This window comes from Chiroxiphia lanceolata, chromosome 3, assembly GCF_009829145.1.
Source record: "Chiroxiphia lanceolata isolate bChiLan1 chromosome 3, bChiLan1.pri, whole genome shotgun sequence".
Taxonomy (NCBI): Eukaryota; Metazoa; Chordata; class Aves; order Passeriformes; family Pipridae; genus Chiroxiphia; species Chiroxiphia lanceolata.
This window is the reverse complement of record NC_045639.1, coordinates 39,088,639-39,102,498: the sequence shown is the minus strand read 5'-3', so window position 1 is coordinate 39,102,498 and position 13,860 is coordinate 39,088,639. Positions and strand designations below refer to the sequence as shown.

The window sequence follows — 13,860 nt, the reverse complement described above, 5'->3', positions numbered from 1 at the left end:
CTGCTGTCATTAGCACAATCTTGCACTCTCTGCATCAACACTGGCATTGATATCACCAGAGCAGCAAAATAATAAGGAAAAAAAAAATGGATCTGACAAAAAGAATTCTTGGGAGTGGTGTTTTTGGTAGGATTGTTTTAGGTCACCTCAGCTTTCTTGTCTGCTCCTTGTATTGATCACAAGTGCCAGTGAAAAAAGGGTGGGGCCTGACTAGGGGCAGCCGCAGAAGTTGTGGTTCGGTTTTGTTTAATCTGCTGTGGATGAACACCATGGCAATATCTCCTAATATTGGCAGCATAGAACAGTTTCTCAGTGCTACAACAAACCTCCTACACCTTCCTTGCAATTTATATCTTTAAATCTCTATTTCACTGAGTTACTAGTTTTAGTTGTATTTTTGCTTATATTTTTAAGTGAAATAACCACCAGTAAGAAAGTATAGTGCACTGTATCACTGTATGCAGATCACAGTATTTACAGAAATATGTCTTAAACCTTCAGTTAGTTTCTACTTTTTTCATTAATTGAGAAAATTTAAATATAAAGAGACACAAGAAAAGGCAGTTCTATTTTTGCAGAATTTCATTAAAAAAAAAAAGTATTAGGTAAGCTGTGGTTCAGATTTTTGTAGCCTACATGTGTCCTGTATTTAAAATGTGAACTTAGAGGAAAGAGGTTTGTACAAGGCAACATTTTGGGATATATATATGCATACAAGGCGTGTTGTGCATAAGTCCTATTTTTACATACATAAGTATGAAAAAATAATGGAAAATATTATGGAATATGTGTATTATGTCAGAGGCTGTTACTCATGTGAACCACATCTAATCAAGCTATAAATGGCTACAGCCTATAGGTAACACCAGGGAACTAACTTCTATTATGGCATTTTGTATAAATGCCCCCTGGTGGTCTAGTGGTTAGGATGCGGTGCTTTCACCGCCGCGGCCCGGGTTCGATTCCCGGTCAGAGGAGTCCCCCGGGCAGATGGAGCTCGTCAGCCCTGTAAGGCCATCCATCTAAGAGAAGGTCACTCTAAACAAACCTACGTCCTGAGGACCTCACTGCCACTGTCCAAGCTTGCTCGGCCCCGGCAGATGAACCTCAGGATTAAAGGGTGGGCTCAGCTCAGCGCACACTGTGTCTCACCTAAAAAATCCACTGCGCAGGCTCGAAGGGTAAAGACCCTTCCCAAATCTTCGTTCGCGAAGACTGGCCATACTATACTATACTATCTCTTCCTGCAATAGCAACTTTTGAAAATTAACAGTTTTTTGTTACTGAGAGGAGGAAGATAAATGTCCAGATAAACTTGAACTAATTGAAGCAAAATTTATAGAAATCAAATGAAAACCAGACAATACACTGCAGCTCTAATTAACCCCACATTTTAGTGCTTCCATTTTGACTGCCTCAGCTATTTGATGAGAGATGCTTTACTGGCTCTGGTTACTGCATTTGTGTAAACAACGCTAAGACAAAAAAATGCATGTTTTTTAACTTGAATGTTAAAATTATGCAGAAGTTCAGGTGCTCTTCTGCTATGTCATTTATTCTTTCATTAAATGCAAAGATACAGTTAGCAGAGTATCGATATGCTACACACTATGCTCAGCTTAATTGGTGGTTCATTTTTGCCCCTTTTTAGGAAATGATGCCACATCAATAGTCAACTGTCTTCACATACTGGGCCAGACTTTGGATGCAAGGTAATACTGATTATATTTTCTAAAGTACAAAGAAAATCAAGAATAAAGAGTATAACGTGCAGTCAGATTTGTGCTATCTATATAAGGCTACTGAATTTCAACACTCAAGGAATTACCACGCTGAAAAGAATTCCCCTTGTGAAGTAGGTTAGTTACTAGGCTTTGACAGGACGCTATTTGTAGGTTACAGTTTCAACTTTGGTATGGATCAATGGTGTCCAGAAATGGCTGGCTATTAATTCATCTTGTTTTAATCATGTGACTTTCGTAAAACCCCAATAAAATTAGAAATATTTTAGTATTTTGCTTACACTGTTTAATCAAAAAATTCAGGAGTTAAATGGACACGAAGTTCAATAAATCTGTCTCACATAATGTCTTTGCAAAATAAATTCAGGTTCTTATTTGAAAAAAAAAACCAAAACAACCCAGACGCTTTACATAGAATTCAATGTTACTTTTAAGTTAAATTGAGCTGCCTGACCTATCGTTAGGTTTATAGATAAGAAAACCTTGATATATTGGAGGGTAATGTGTTGCTTTCTGTTTACTATACGTTCAGCTATCTGTGCTGATAGTTGATTTTTAGATCTTTGCAGCTGTGAAACAAAATATGGTAGTTTAAACTCTCTCCATGGAAATTTCAAGGTAACTTTTTTCACTTTGCATTTAGTCTCAAAAATTGACTGTATTACACACAGATAGCTCTTTTTCTCAGTATATTTGCAGTGGTTTAAATGGACAAGTTTTACTTTCCATTTGCTATGCGGTGGTCAGGATCATGGTCACTAATATGGTTCAGATACTGCATGGTAATCCTTTATGTTGCAATATCTTGGATTTTTGGTCTTAAATTGTCCATGCTCTATGCAATTGTATAGATGGAATACAGATACAGGTGGAGGTCACTAAGTTAGCTCTTGGCAGAGATGTAAAAATAGCTCTAGATAGGGATTAGGGAATTCATGGGGGTAACATGTAAGTTTGAAGAGATTGCCATTGAAACTATATATATTTACTCGTTAAAATGAACAACTAAAGAGAAAAACTGGACTAATACTAAATTTACAAAAGAACATCACCTGGGTTTCACTTTCCTTAAACAAAGGATTTCTGTAATTGAGCTAGTTAAAACAAATAAGGTAATAATTCTCCTGAATTATGTCTTTGTATTATGGTGCTAGAGTTATGTAATCAATGCATTTATTTATTTATTTATTTATTTATTTATTTATTTTTATTTTAAAACAGATGTGGTTATTTTTACTCATTCCTTTTTGATGCCTTTATTTTGGAGACAGAAATATGACTGTCATGGTTGGGAAGACTTCTTGAGTTCTAGCTTGAGATAGTTCTTTTCTTTCTAGAGTCAGAAATTTCAGACTTACTCATTCTTGGTTTTGTTAGGTGGTTTTTTTTTCCCTCTGAAATTAAATGAATAAATTTATAAATTTTAAAGGACTTCATTTTCTCAGCAGAAAGCCAAATAAAGTATCCTTGAGTTCTGCAGGATACCTATGAAACTTGTTTTCAGTAAGTTATTCTGCTTTGAGAAGATTTTACAATATTAAAAGATGAAAGATTTTTTTTCAGATCTCTATTATCTATTTCATATCATCCGAGACTAAACTTTATTCCATGCTTGTCTAATAGAATATTCTTTTTCATTCTTTTTGCATGCTATAAACAGGACTGTGATGAAAACTGGTCTGGAATCTGTTAGGATGGCACTGAGAGCATTTTTGGACAATGCTGCTGAGGATTTGGAGAAAACAATGGAAAATCTTAAGCAAGGCCAGTTTACACACAGCAGAAATCAGCCAAAAGGAGTTACACAAATCATTAATTATACCACAGTTGCTCTCCTGCCAGTGCTATCTTCATTATTTGAGCATATTGGACAGCACCAGTTTGGGGAAGATTTGATATGTATGTATCATGCATCATATTATCATGTATGTATGTAGAAGGGCCATGCCACTAAAATATCGGTCATATCATGTAGTAAACGTTACTAGACTCTCATTTCTGTTAGAGAAGGACAAATCCTATGTCATTTTGACAGAATTATTATAGATTTAATAAAAAATTTGCTGTAATGAACCAAAAACCGTCTGCAGGTTTTAGTGGACATCAGGTAAATTATTAAAGCAGATGTGTCTGTGATTAGAAAGAAGGATTGATTTTGTTTATAACTTTACTATAGATTTAACATGACTTTCTTCTTCTGTGAGAAGTCATTTTGTGCAAGTTAATTTGCTTTTTCTCTGTCTATAAATAAGGTTATACTGCAAGAATGATATTATACCATCACACATGCACTTTGACTCAGTTTCAGTTAGCAGGGAATCTGGGTAGGTGCATCTTAAATTCTAAGGAAATGGGAAAAGTGGAAGAAGCTCCTGAAGAATTCAGGCACCAGAGAAGGGAATGTGTATGAGACCCTGTATATGGGGTTTTAGTAGAGATTCTGAATACAGGATTTTGTGTTCTTTATTTTCCCCAGCACAGTATCTGCAAGACAACATTTTGCAGACTTTGCAGTCTGCACATAAAGGTTCAGTTTTATATATTTTAGGAACTCACAGAAATTTTGCTGTCCAGACTGCACTAAAGGAGGCAGTTCTGCTCTGTAGAGCTAATTCGGTTATGAAAATCCATGAAAAGGATCTGGCGGAAAAGAATATCAAGTTATGTTTTTTTCTCTTTTTAGAGTCTGTAAAAAGTATGGCCTTAAAAGAACTCTTTGAAAATTTGCAGTTGTATTGATGGATTTGAATGTCATGAGATATAAACATCCTCTTTTTCTCAATAATTATTTCAGTAAAATTATGGAGACTGTGATAGTGTGCAGAAAAAGTATTTGTGGAGTTCACATACTTCTCTTGTTCATCATAAAACCACTGTTTTAGACATCAGCGGGTTCATGCCTTGTATAGTTTTTGATCTCTTGTATTCCGTGTTTTAAGGTTTAATAATTAGCTTTGTATACTTTATCACTTATCAGCTATTCTACATGCATCACACTGGTGTAAAACACCCAATTTCGAATTCATTAACTGAGAAAGAATAAATTATTTAAGCTATGCCTATTCCTTTTATCTAGAGCATAGATGAAAAGGCTATTTTTTCTTGCACACAACTTCTCTTTACATCTTGTTAAGAATAAGATTATCTTATTTGTACAAACATCTTGACTTGGTACTTATACCTAGGAGTACTAGGTACAGAGTACTCCATGGGAGTAGCATGTATGAAGGTGTACCTGAGGTTACTATTATTATGTAAAAACACTCAACTCCAAGATGATCTGATCTAAAATCGTGGTACAGTAAAGGACCAAGCCATGTAGCTTTGATACAATATCTTGTAGGCTCTCCCAGCCCATGAAGTCTTATCCTGTTTTACTCACAATATTTCATTGCATGTTGGGCAACAATATTAGCAGTGTAGGAGACACTAGGAAAGATATCTGTGGCAAGAATGGGAGTGTTGTCCTTCTTGATGGTACTTACTCTGTTACTCTGTTACTGCAGAGTACACTAGAAAAGCATTTTTTCAAATAGATATTAAGATTATTCTCACATTTTTGTGGCTGAAATATTTGATAATTTTAAAACATCCTTTGATGAAGTATTCATAAGGACTAAAGGATTATATTTTTAATCCTTTGTCAGTGTAAAATGTAAACAAAGTACATGCTTTTAGCTAGTATCTGTGCCTAAATTTAAAATATAAACTCTGATTAAAATATTTAGGTATTTGTTTCGCTGGATTTCCTTTCTTTTGTACAGTGGTGTTCTATTTGTAAAGGTGTCACATGTAAAGAGTTGGTATGCCATTAATTTCAGAAAGTTAATGCACTGGTGAAATACGTTTACTGTCTTAGCTGTTAACATGATATTGAAGTGAATGGAAGTTTTGAGTAAAAACTATAGCACTCAGTGGTCCAAAGACTTTCTGTATTTAGTGAGTGATTTCTGTGGATTGCCTTTGACATCTTAATGTTATTAATTCAGTTATTGTAGAAGGAAATGTATTTTAATTCTAGGGAAATTGCAAAAAAAAATCTCTTTATAAATAGCATTTTCTTCTTTTCTTTAGTGGAAGATGTTCAGGTCTCCTGTTATAGAATATTGGCCAGTTTATACGCTCTGGGAACTAGCAAGAGTATCTATGTAGAGCGGTAAGAAGGAAAAGTGTTCTTCTGGTTTTAAATAATATGTTTATATTTAGTATCATGAATTTGCAGTTCAGAAATGAGTGTAGGAAGAGATTGTTGTTGCAAAGATATCATGAGAGAAAAAATCGTGCTCAGATGTTAAGTGGAATACAGTTGCATTTATTATAATACACTAAAAATATTGCATTATATGCTTGTCAAAATATATTTCTTAATTAAAACAAAAATAAAAAATAAAATTATCTGACGTAACAAATAGGGCCTATTTGAGGGTCAATTGAGGCATTGCAAAATTATGTCATTCAGCTCAGCAATTGTTATGATTCTTCCTTCTGTAGTGTTTAATTTTGTTGTATATTTCTTTCTTATTACCCTAAATTAAATTTAATTTGTCACTTGTACAACACTATTTCTTTTCTAACTCAATTACCCAGGGAAATGAGGCTTTATAATTGCTTTTTTATGCATCTGTGTATCTGTTAACCCCCCTTCAAGTTACATTTGGTCTGTGTAAGCCATGTTAGGCCAAAAAATAGAGATACTTAGATAATTCAGTTCTTAAAACTGAATAGTTGAACTATAGTAACTAGAACTGTTCGGAAGGAAGGCTAAACAGAATTCATACATTTCATATATTGGTAGCAGTAATCTAGGAAGTTCACTGTTTAGGAAGTCATACTCTTTAGCAAATCCACCTGTGCATAACTCCAGAGCAGCCCAATGACATACCCTTGCTTACTTGGTGGCCGCATCACAGGAAACATTATGAAGAAAGGTTGAGACCAATACTTAAGTTAAAAATTAAACATCTGAGGAAAAACAGGTCTCCTTAATTTCATTAAGGAGATAAAATTAACTTAGTTTGCTATTTGGCAAATAAATTATATGGGATTTGTTTTTAAGACAAAAATATTTCAGTGTGACTATTTTTATATGTGGTTGTCTACAACCATTATTGCAGTTGAAAAGCATATAGCATGCTCTTTTTAGATGTATGTGATGGATGTATGATTTGCTTATGAAGACAATGAAAAGGAAAAAAAAGGAAGAAGAAGCAAACAGTATAAATAACAATGGGAAGGAAATTAGATTTAAATATAAAGTTTAATGAGTTAGATCTAGAAAGAATAAAATCTCAAAAAATGAGATAAACTATAGACTGAAGATGAATCTTTTTAAATCACAAAATCATTCTTGAGGCCTTTCATGATTCTCCTGGATTCAAATTCTCTTGGATATCTGCCACCTGTGTGACTCAGCGTCAGCTAGGAATATCTCACCTCTCTAAAATCTGATCGATTGAATTGGAAATCAAAAAGAATAGTTTTAATTGACTCAAGTGAAGTGACAGGGGCTCACTTATTTCTTACTAGACACAGGCTTTTTAAAATTTTGACACACTGAAGGAATTTTGATTATCAAATAAATCTTGTCATATATTTGAAGACATTAAAGCAATGTTTCTGTGACAAACTTTCAGAGTTATTGATCATTAAGACTCCACTGGTGGTCCCTTCCAGCCTTACCCATTCTGTGGTTCTGTGATCAAAGGCGTGTATACTTACTGGTGTTTGTTAATTCACAGGCAACGATCAGCACTAGGAGAATGCTTGGCTGCTTTCTCAGGTGCCTTTCCAGTGGCTTTTTTGGAAACTCATTTGAACAAACATAATATCTACTCAATCTACAATACCAAGAATGCGAGAGACAGAGCAGGTATTTCCAGAAACTCAAATAATGGTTATGAAAGCACTATTTCACTATAAATGCTTCTTGCCTTAATACATGTATTTTTGAATACATTTTATAGTGCAAGAATTTTCTTGTAATATCTTGTCTGTATTTCTTTTCTAAACCAATGATAAGTCTGGTAAAACTGAATATTTTATGTTCCTAAGGTTACCGATTTAATTTTGAGATACCATTCTCAAAATACCACTTTGGAATCAATTTAATGAAGAGACTTTACACAGTTTAAGAATCTCAGTTTTTATGTATCTGATGATAAACTTATGTATTCTCATCAGTAACTTTGGTTCCTCAGTTTACGCACACAATATTGGGTCCCTAAAATATAAATACTAGCAACTGAAGAAAAATACCTTTGCTGTATTAATTATATATTATGCCCTTATAAAGTAAATACATTGCAGAGTAGTATGTAAATTGTTTTTTATTTTGTTTGACATACAAGACAGTACAGATACTTTCCAGTAATATTATGTATGTTTATTTTGCATATACCTTTTTATTCTACTCTCGATGTTTCTTATGCGGTAACATGATTGTAGAATATGCACAACCTGTTCCTGCAATAAATAGAAGTTGCAGTAGCAGTGTACAAGCTCTGCATATATGCTGAGTGTGAATTATATCACAGATACAGATACATGACAGTATGTTTGTATAATATGACAGTTTATAATGACATCCATTTTATAACTTCACCTTTATTTTTTAAAAAAGAGGTCATACCAGATTTGTTCTCCAATGAGCTGTAGTATCTTAACTTGAAAATATCAACAGCTATGCATTCTGGCCATATATATTCTAGTGATTTTACTACACCTAGAAGGAAAATCCACTGTATTTTCAATGATTTTTTTAACAGAAAATTGAATTTATTTTCAAAAATTGCGTTAATCTTAAGGAGATTCTGTGATGTCCATGTAAAATGTATTGGGTCTTTGTGGAGAAGATGATGTTTTTCAAAAAAGACTAGCCTTAGGCTATATTGGTACAGACATTTATATTTACCAATTGCAGGCTAAACTTTTGATTTTTAGATATCTATGTATGTCATTGTAGGTGTATATAAGGATGTTGGAAAGAGCTAGTAGTTATGCTTACAGATATTTATTTGTAGATGAAATAAACTGCCTCAAAAAATAAAGGCAACTGCAGTGCCTTTTCAGAGGAAAGAACTAATAATTGAAATAACTTCAAAAGTATACATTTACAATCAGACATTAACCTCTATAATCAGTTTCTTGGATCTGCTCAATTCATTATGACAGGCAATGATTTTTTTTTTCTTCTATTAGCATTCCAGGTTTCATCTGATGTGTTGCTGAGAGATATTTCGTTGTATCAATTTCTTTCCTCAACTGCAAAGCTTATATTGGAAAAAAATTTGAAATTTAAGTTTTATTTTGAATATAGAAAAGCACATCTGATTTCTCCAAATTCATTCCATAATATTTACATTATTAAAACTTTCATGTAGGAATTATTTTAATTATGGGAATTTTCATATAAACAGTTTACTGCTCAAGAGTATGAAATGATGTGTTTTTTATTGTGGTGTTTGGGTTTTTTCCTTTGGATCAGAAGACTGTAAATGTAAATAGAAAACAAAAATTGTATTGAATAGCAAAAAAAAAATTACTTTCCTTCTATAACTTAGTTTATTGATTTTTGGAATTTTTTTTTCAATAGTTCTCAGTTTGCCTACTAGTGTAGAAGAGGTTTGCCCAAATATTCCTTCCTTGGTGAAGTTAATGGAAGAAATCGTGGAACTGGCAGAATCTGGTATTCGTTACACACAAATGCCACATATCATGGAAGTAATACTGCCTATGCTATGTAGTTACATGTCACACTGGTGGGAGCATGGGCCAGAGAACAATCCTGACAAGGCTGAAATGTGTTGCACAGCCTTGACGTCAGAGCACATGAACACTCTGTTGGGTAACATATTGAAAATCATCTATAACAATCTTGGTATTGATGAAGGAGCCTGGATGAAGAGATTAGCAGGTAAGATGCAAAAATAAATAATTAAGCAAGCAAACGTGTGTGTATTCAGAATGTATATATACACACGCACACTCTGAATTACTCTGTATATACTGTGTTAAAGCTGAAGTAGGAGAAGACTCATATTTTTACATTTTTAAACCATGAAAAATCTTGATGAACTGGAAATATTAAGTATAAAGAAAAAGCAATATGTTTTAATCTCTTAATAAGTAATATAAGAAGTACATTAGACTATTTCTTTTTCCCCAGAATATACACATGCATTTTGCAGTATACTGAATTCAAGAACTTATAGTTATTTAGCTCATTTTTATTATGTAGCAAGTTTCCTTTTGCAGGCATTATACAGTTCTTTGCTGTTCTGTGTGAGTGCTGGATCCTTAAAATGTGGTTGTGAAGGTGTATGTCTAACATAGCCATTACAGTAAAATCTGGAAATGTTCGTGTCATTTTAGTAATCCTTACATTAACATCATTGTGATAAAACCTTAAAATTTATTTAAAACCACTTTATTTCTCAGTGTTACAATCCCCGATGAAAAGTCACTTCAGTGGTGTGGATTCGATTTTTCAATTAGACTTTATTATGACTTTCCAGTACTTGCTATAATAGTAATTTCATTCATCGTAGCGCTCTGAATTCCTAGTCTTTTGAGGGTTAGTAATGTAATGTAGTCTAAGGATAGGTGGTAACTGACAAATTCTTTGTAATTTAATCAATATATTACAAATGGTTTTGCACTAATGGGCCCAGTACTAATTTACATATTTGTTCTTATGAGTAGATTTGCAAAAGCTTGTGCTAATGAGTCTGAAATGAATGGTTGTCTCATTTGTGTCTACATACAAGCCTTCCCAATGTGCATAAGAAATACAGGCAGGCTGTTTCCTTAGGTTTTTCAAATAACCAGGGAATGCTTTTGAGTTCCACTTCGTACAAGTTAAAGAGCAACATTCAAAAGGGAGACCAGTGGCTGAGAAAACTTGTGTATGCATTATGTAGCTATCTATATGATATATAGATACTATACGTGTATCCGCCCACACATACCATTAAACAACTTCTACATTGCTATGTAGACAAATACCATGCTGACAGAATACCAGTAAGGAGGTATTTCAAGTTTTATGATCTTGCAAGCTTAGTTTGCCCTCATAGTGACAAACCGAATTGACTTTGTGAAATCCTGACCACATTTAATTCTGGGCAAAACTTCTGCTGATTTCAGTGGGGGCAGGATTTTGCTTTGTAGCCTAGAAATGAGATTCAAGAAAGTGGGAAAAGGTAAAAGTTTTTATTTATATGTTGTGGCAAGGTATATATTATAATGTTCATTGCCTTAAATAGTGTTTTCCCAGCCCATCATAAGTAAAGCGAAGCCACAGCTCTTAAAGACACACTTCCTTCCACTGATGGATAAATTAAAGAAAAAAGCAGCAGTGGTTGTATCGGATGAAGAACATCTAAGAGCAGAAGGCAGAGGTGACATGTCGGAGTCTGAACTGCTCATCCTAGATGAGTTCACCACTTTGGCACGGGACCTCTATGCCTTCTACCCTTTGTTGATTAGATTTGTGGACTATAACAGGTATGTGGAGAGGAATAGGTCAATGAAGCTCATAAAACCTTCCTGTTTATTGATACAATTTCATATCCTTTGATATGCCTAGCCCTGAATTAAAGTGGCTTTTACTCAGTCTGACAATCTTGAAACTGCTCAAGCTAATGCTTTGTGACTTTTAGAAGGAGCTGGGATCTTTTTCATAAGAAAACAAAACAAAACAAAAAAATTGCAATCAAAATGTATTAGATTAGGCCTAGGATTAATGTAGAAGGATTTTAAGGGTTTTGAAATAGAATAGCAAAAAGCCACTGCTACCAGAAAGGATTAAAATCATGCATGCTTGGTTTTGTTGACATGTATCCTTGTGAAATGTTGTAAACTGATTTCACCCTTTTACCAAATTTTAGGGCAAAATGGCTGAAGGAGCCAAACCCTGAAGCGGAAGAGTTGTTCCGCATGGTGGCTGAGGTCTTCATTTACTGGTCAAAGTCTCATGTAAGTAATTCCTTGATAAATACTTGTTTTAATGAGGTTTTTAAACAAGTAGATCAAATATGTTTGTAAAACATGTTTAATGACATAATTGAAACTGCAGATGAGAAGGTATTAATGACTCACATTTCTGACACTTTTGAAATGGCAGAGTAGCTATGAGAGTTGATAGGCATTTTGTAGCATAGTAGCACTAATTGTAGATATTTAATTTAGAGATTCTAATTTTTTTTTTGTTGTGGGTTTTCTGTTTGTTTGGGGGTTTTTAATTTTTTTTTATATTTAATATATTAAGCTCATTATTTTGAGTAATTTTTTTTTTTTGCTTTTCAGTTCTTTTGACCCTATAGCCTTTTTATAACCAGACATAATCAGGCACATGATGCAGCGAATACTGGAACACAAAGAATTAAAAAAGCAAAAGAGACTAAATACTTTCAGGCATTAGATCTCTGTATGGACTGTTGGCTATGCTAAATTTCTTTTTTTGCCATAGCTTCAATTCTTTCAACTTTGGGAAACAAGATTCGTTTTGAATTCTGTAGTTGTGCCTGAATTTAACTGTAAGATTTAATATAAACACCACTGTTCACAAAAACTGGTTATATACAGTAGATACTGGATCATCAAATTATTTGTGTATTCACAAGTTCAGTCTTTTATTTAAAAATTTTCTTATGTATCTGAATATAGTGGAAATTTATAATGGGGCAAAAATTAAGTGAATATTTACTGATAAGGAAAATTCCAGACAATATTTTTATTTTGAATTGGAGGAGGAGTGAGATTTTTATCATGTCTTTTTAATAGCTAGAGAAACATTTCCTTCTCTCTAACATGGAAAAAACCCCCAAACATACAACCACCTTAGCTATGCCATGTAAATAAATGTGAAATTCAAGGACATTATTGATCATCTGTTAATTTTTACTGTTCCTGTCTTATCTTATGGATTTTACAGATTTTCAGTTAATTTAAATTTTTATTTAAGACATGTTTAGATAGATTCCTTGTATAAAAGCTTCTAACTGAGATCTGTATATTTCCAGAATTTCAAAAGGGAAGAGCAGAACTTTGTGGTACAAAATGAAATCAACAACATGTCTTTCCTTATCAGTGACACCAAATCTAAAATGTCTAAGGTAGTGTAAAGATCTTTTTATTTTTCTTATTGCAAAGGGGAAGAAGACAGGAGGACTCCAGAGAAACGCTTTTTTTTGTTTGCTTGGTATTTTTTTTAGTGAATTTGGTTTTTTGTGGGGTTTGGGTTTTTTGGTGGTGTTTGTTTGAGAAGGTTTTGTTTGTTAGTGGATTTTGTAACACGATCTGATGAAAACCCTGGGTTGAGATTCAAAACATAGTCATTTGAGAAACACAGTGGACCTTACAGGTATAGGTGCAAAATATTGGCAATGAAATAATGGCAGTTCCATTAGTTATAGTTGCACCTGTACAGGCGATAAGGAGATTTTCAAACCAGAGACAAGTACGAAGTTGTTAGTACAATTCTTTTATTTAATATGAGATTTTTTTTTCATCTTGCCTTTAATCTGCAGGCAGCAGTTTCTGACCAGGAGAGGAAGAAGATGAAGCGAAAAGGTGACCGGTATTCTATGCAGACCTCACTCATTGTGGCAGCACTGAAGAGATTACTGCCCATCGGCCTAAACATTTGCGCTCCTGGAGACCAAGAGCTAATTGCACTGGCCAAAAATCGATTTAGCATGGTAGGTGCTCTTTCTACACTTGCAAAAAGTGGAAATATTTTACTAGGGAAATTATTTGAATATTTCACCCTGTATTCATCTTACAGTGTGACACAGAGAAACAAGACTATAATTCTGTAATATAAAGGCACAATGGGTAATTATGGTAAATAGTTATCTGCACGTAGTTCTCATGGCTTAAAACATTTCAGTTTGGACATACTTATTTTCTAAATGATCAGTATATGAATAAAGATGACATTATTAAATTAAAAATTATTCTTCTCTCTTAATTTTTAATGCTAACTTGAGTTTGTTATATTTTATGAAGCTTGAATTTGGAAATAAAATTAAGGACTAGATGTTTCCTAACTTCTATGCCCAATATCATAACTAATTCCTTTTGGTCACTCTCATGTGAATGCAAGAGTTTTTGTAGG

General features: G+C 33.6%; 1 protein-coding gene across 8 annotated transcripts in view; it reads left to right on the top strand.

Annotated features, from left to right (window-relative positions):
• RYR2 (ryanodine receptor 2) overlaps positions 1-13,860 on the top strand; it is a 392,367-nt gene that overhangs the window by 306,441 nt on the left and 72,066 nt on the right. For all 8 annotated transcript variants that reach the window (XR_004355863.1, XM_032681773.1, XM_032681774.1 and 5 more), the window contains 9 exons: positions 1,652-1,712; positions 3,403-3,641; positions 5,817-5,898; positions 7,481-7,611; positions 9,334-9,654; positions 11,006-11,246; positions 11,630-11,717; positions 12,764-12,856; positions 13,271-13,441. Coding sequence is in view for 7 of the 8 variants with exons in the window: in XM_032681773.1 (XP_032537664.1) it covers positions 1,652-1,712; positions 3,403-3,641; positions 5,817-5,898; positions 7,481-7,611; positions 9,334-9,654; positions 11,006-11,246; positions 11,630-11,717; positions 12,764-12,856; positions 13,271-13,441 (1,427 nt within the window). In the remaining variant the exon portion in view is untranslated. The remainder of the gene's footprint in view (positions 1-1,651; positions 1,713-3,402; positions 3,642-5,816; positions 5,899-7,480; positions 7,612-9,333; positions 9,655-11,005; positions 11,247-11,629; positions 11,718-12,763; positions 12,857-13,270; positions 13,442-13,860) is intronic.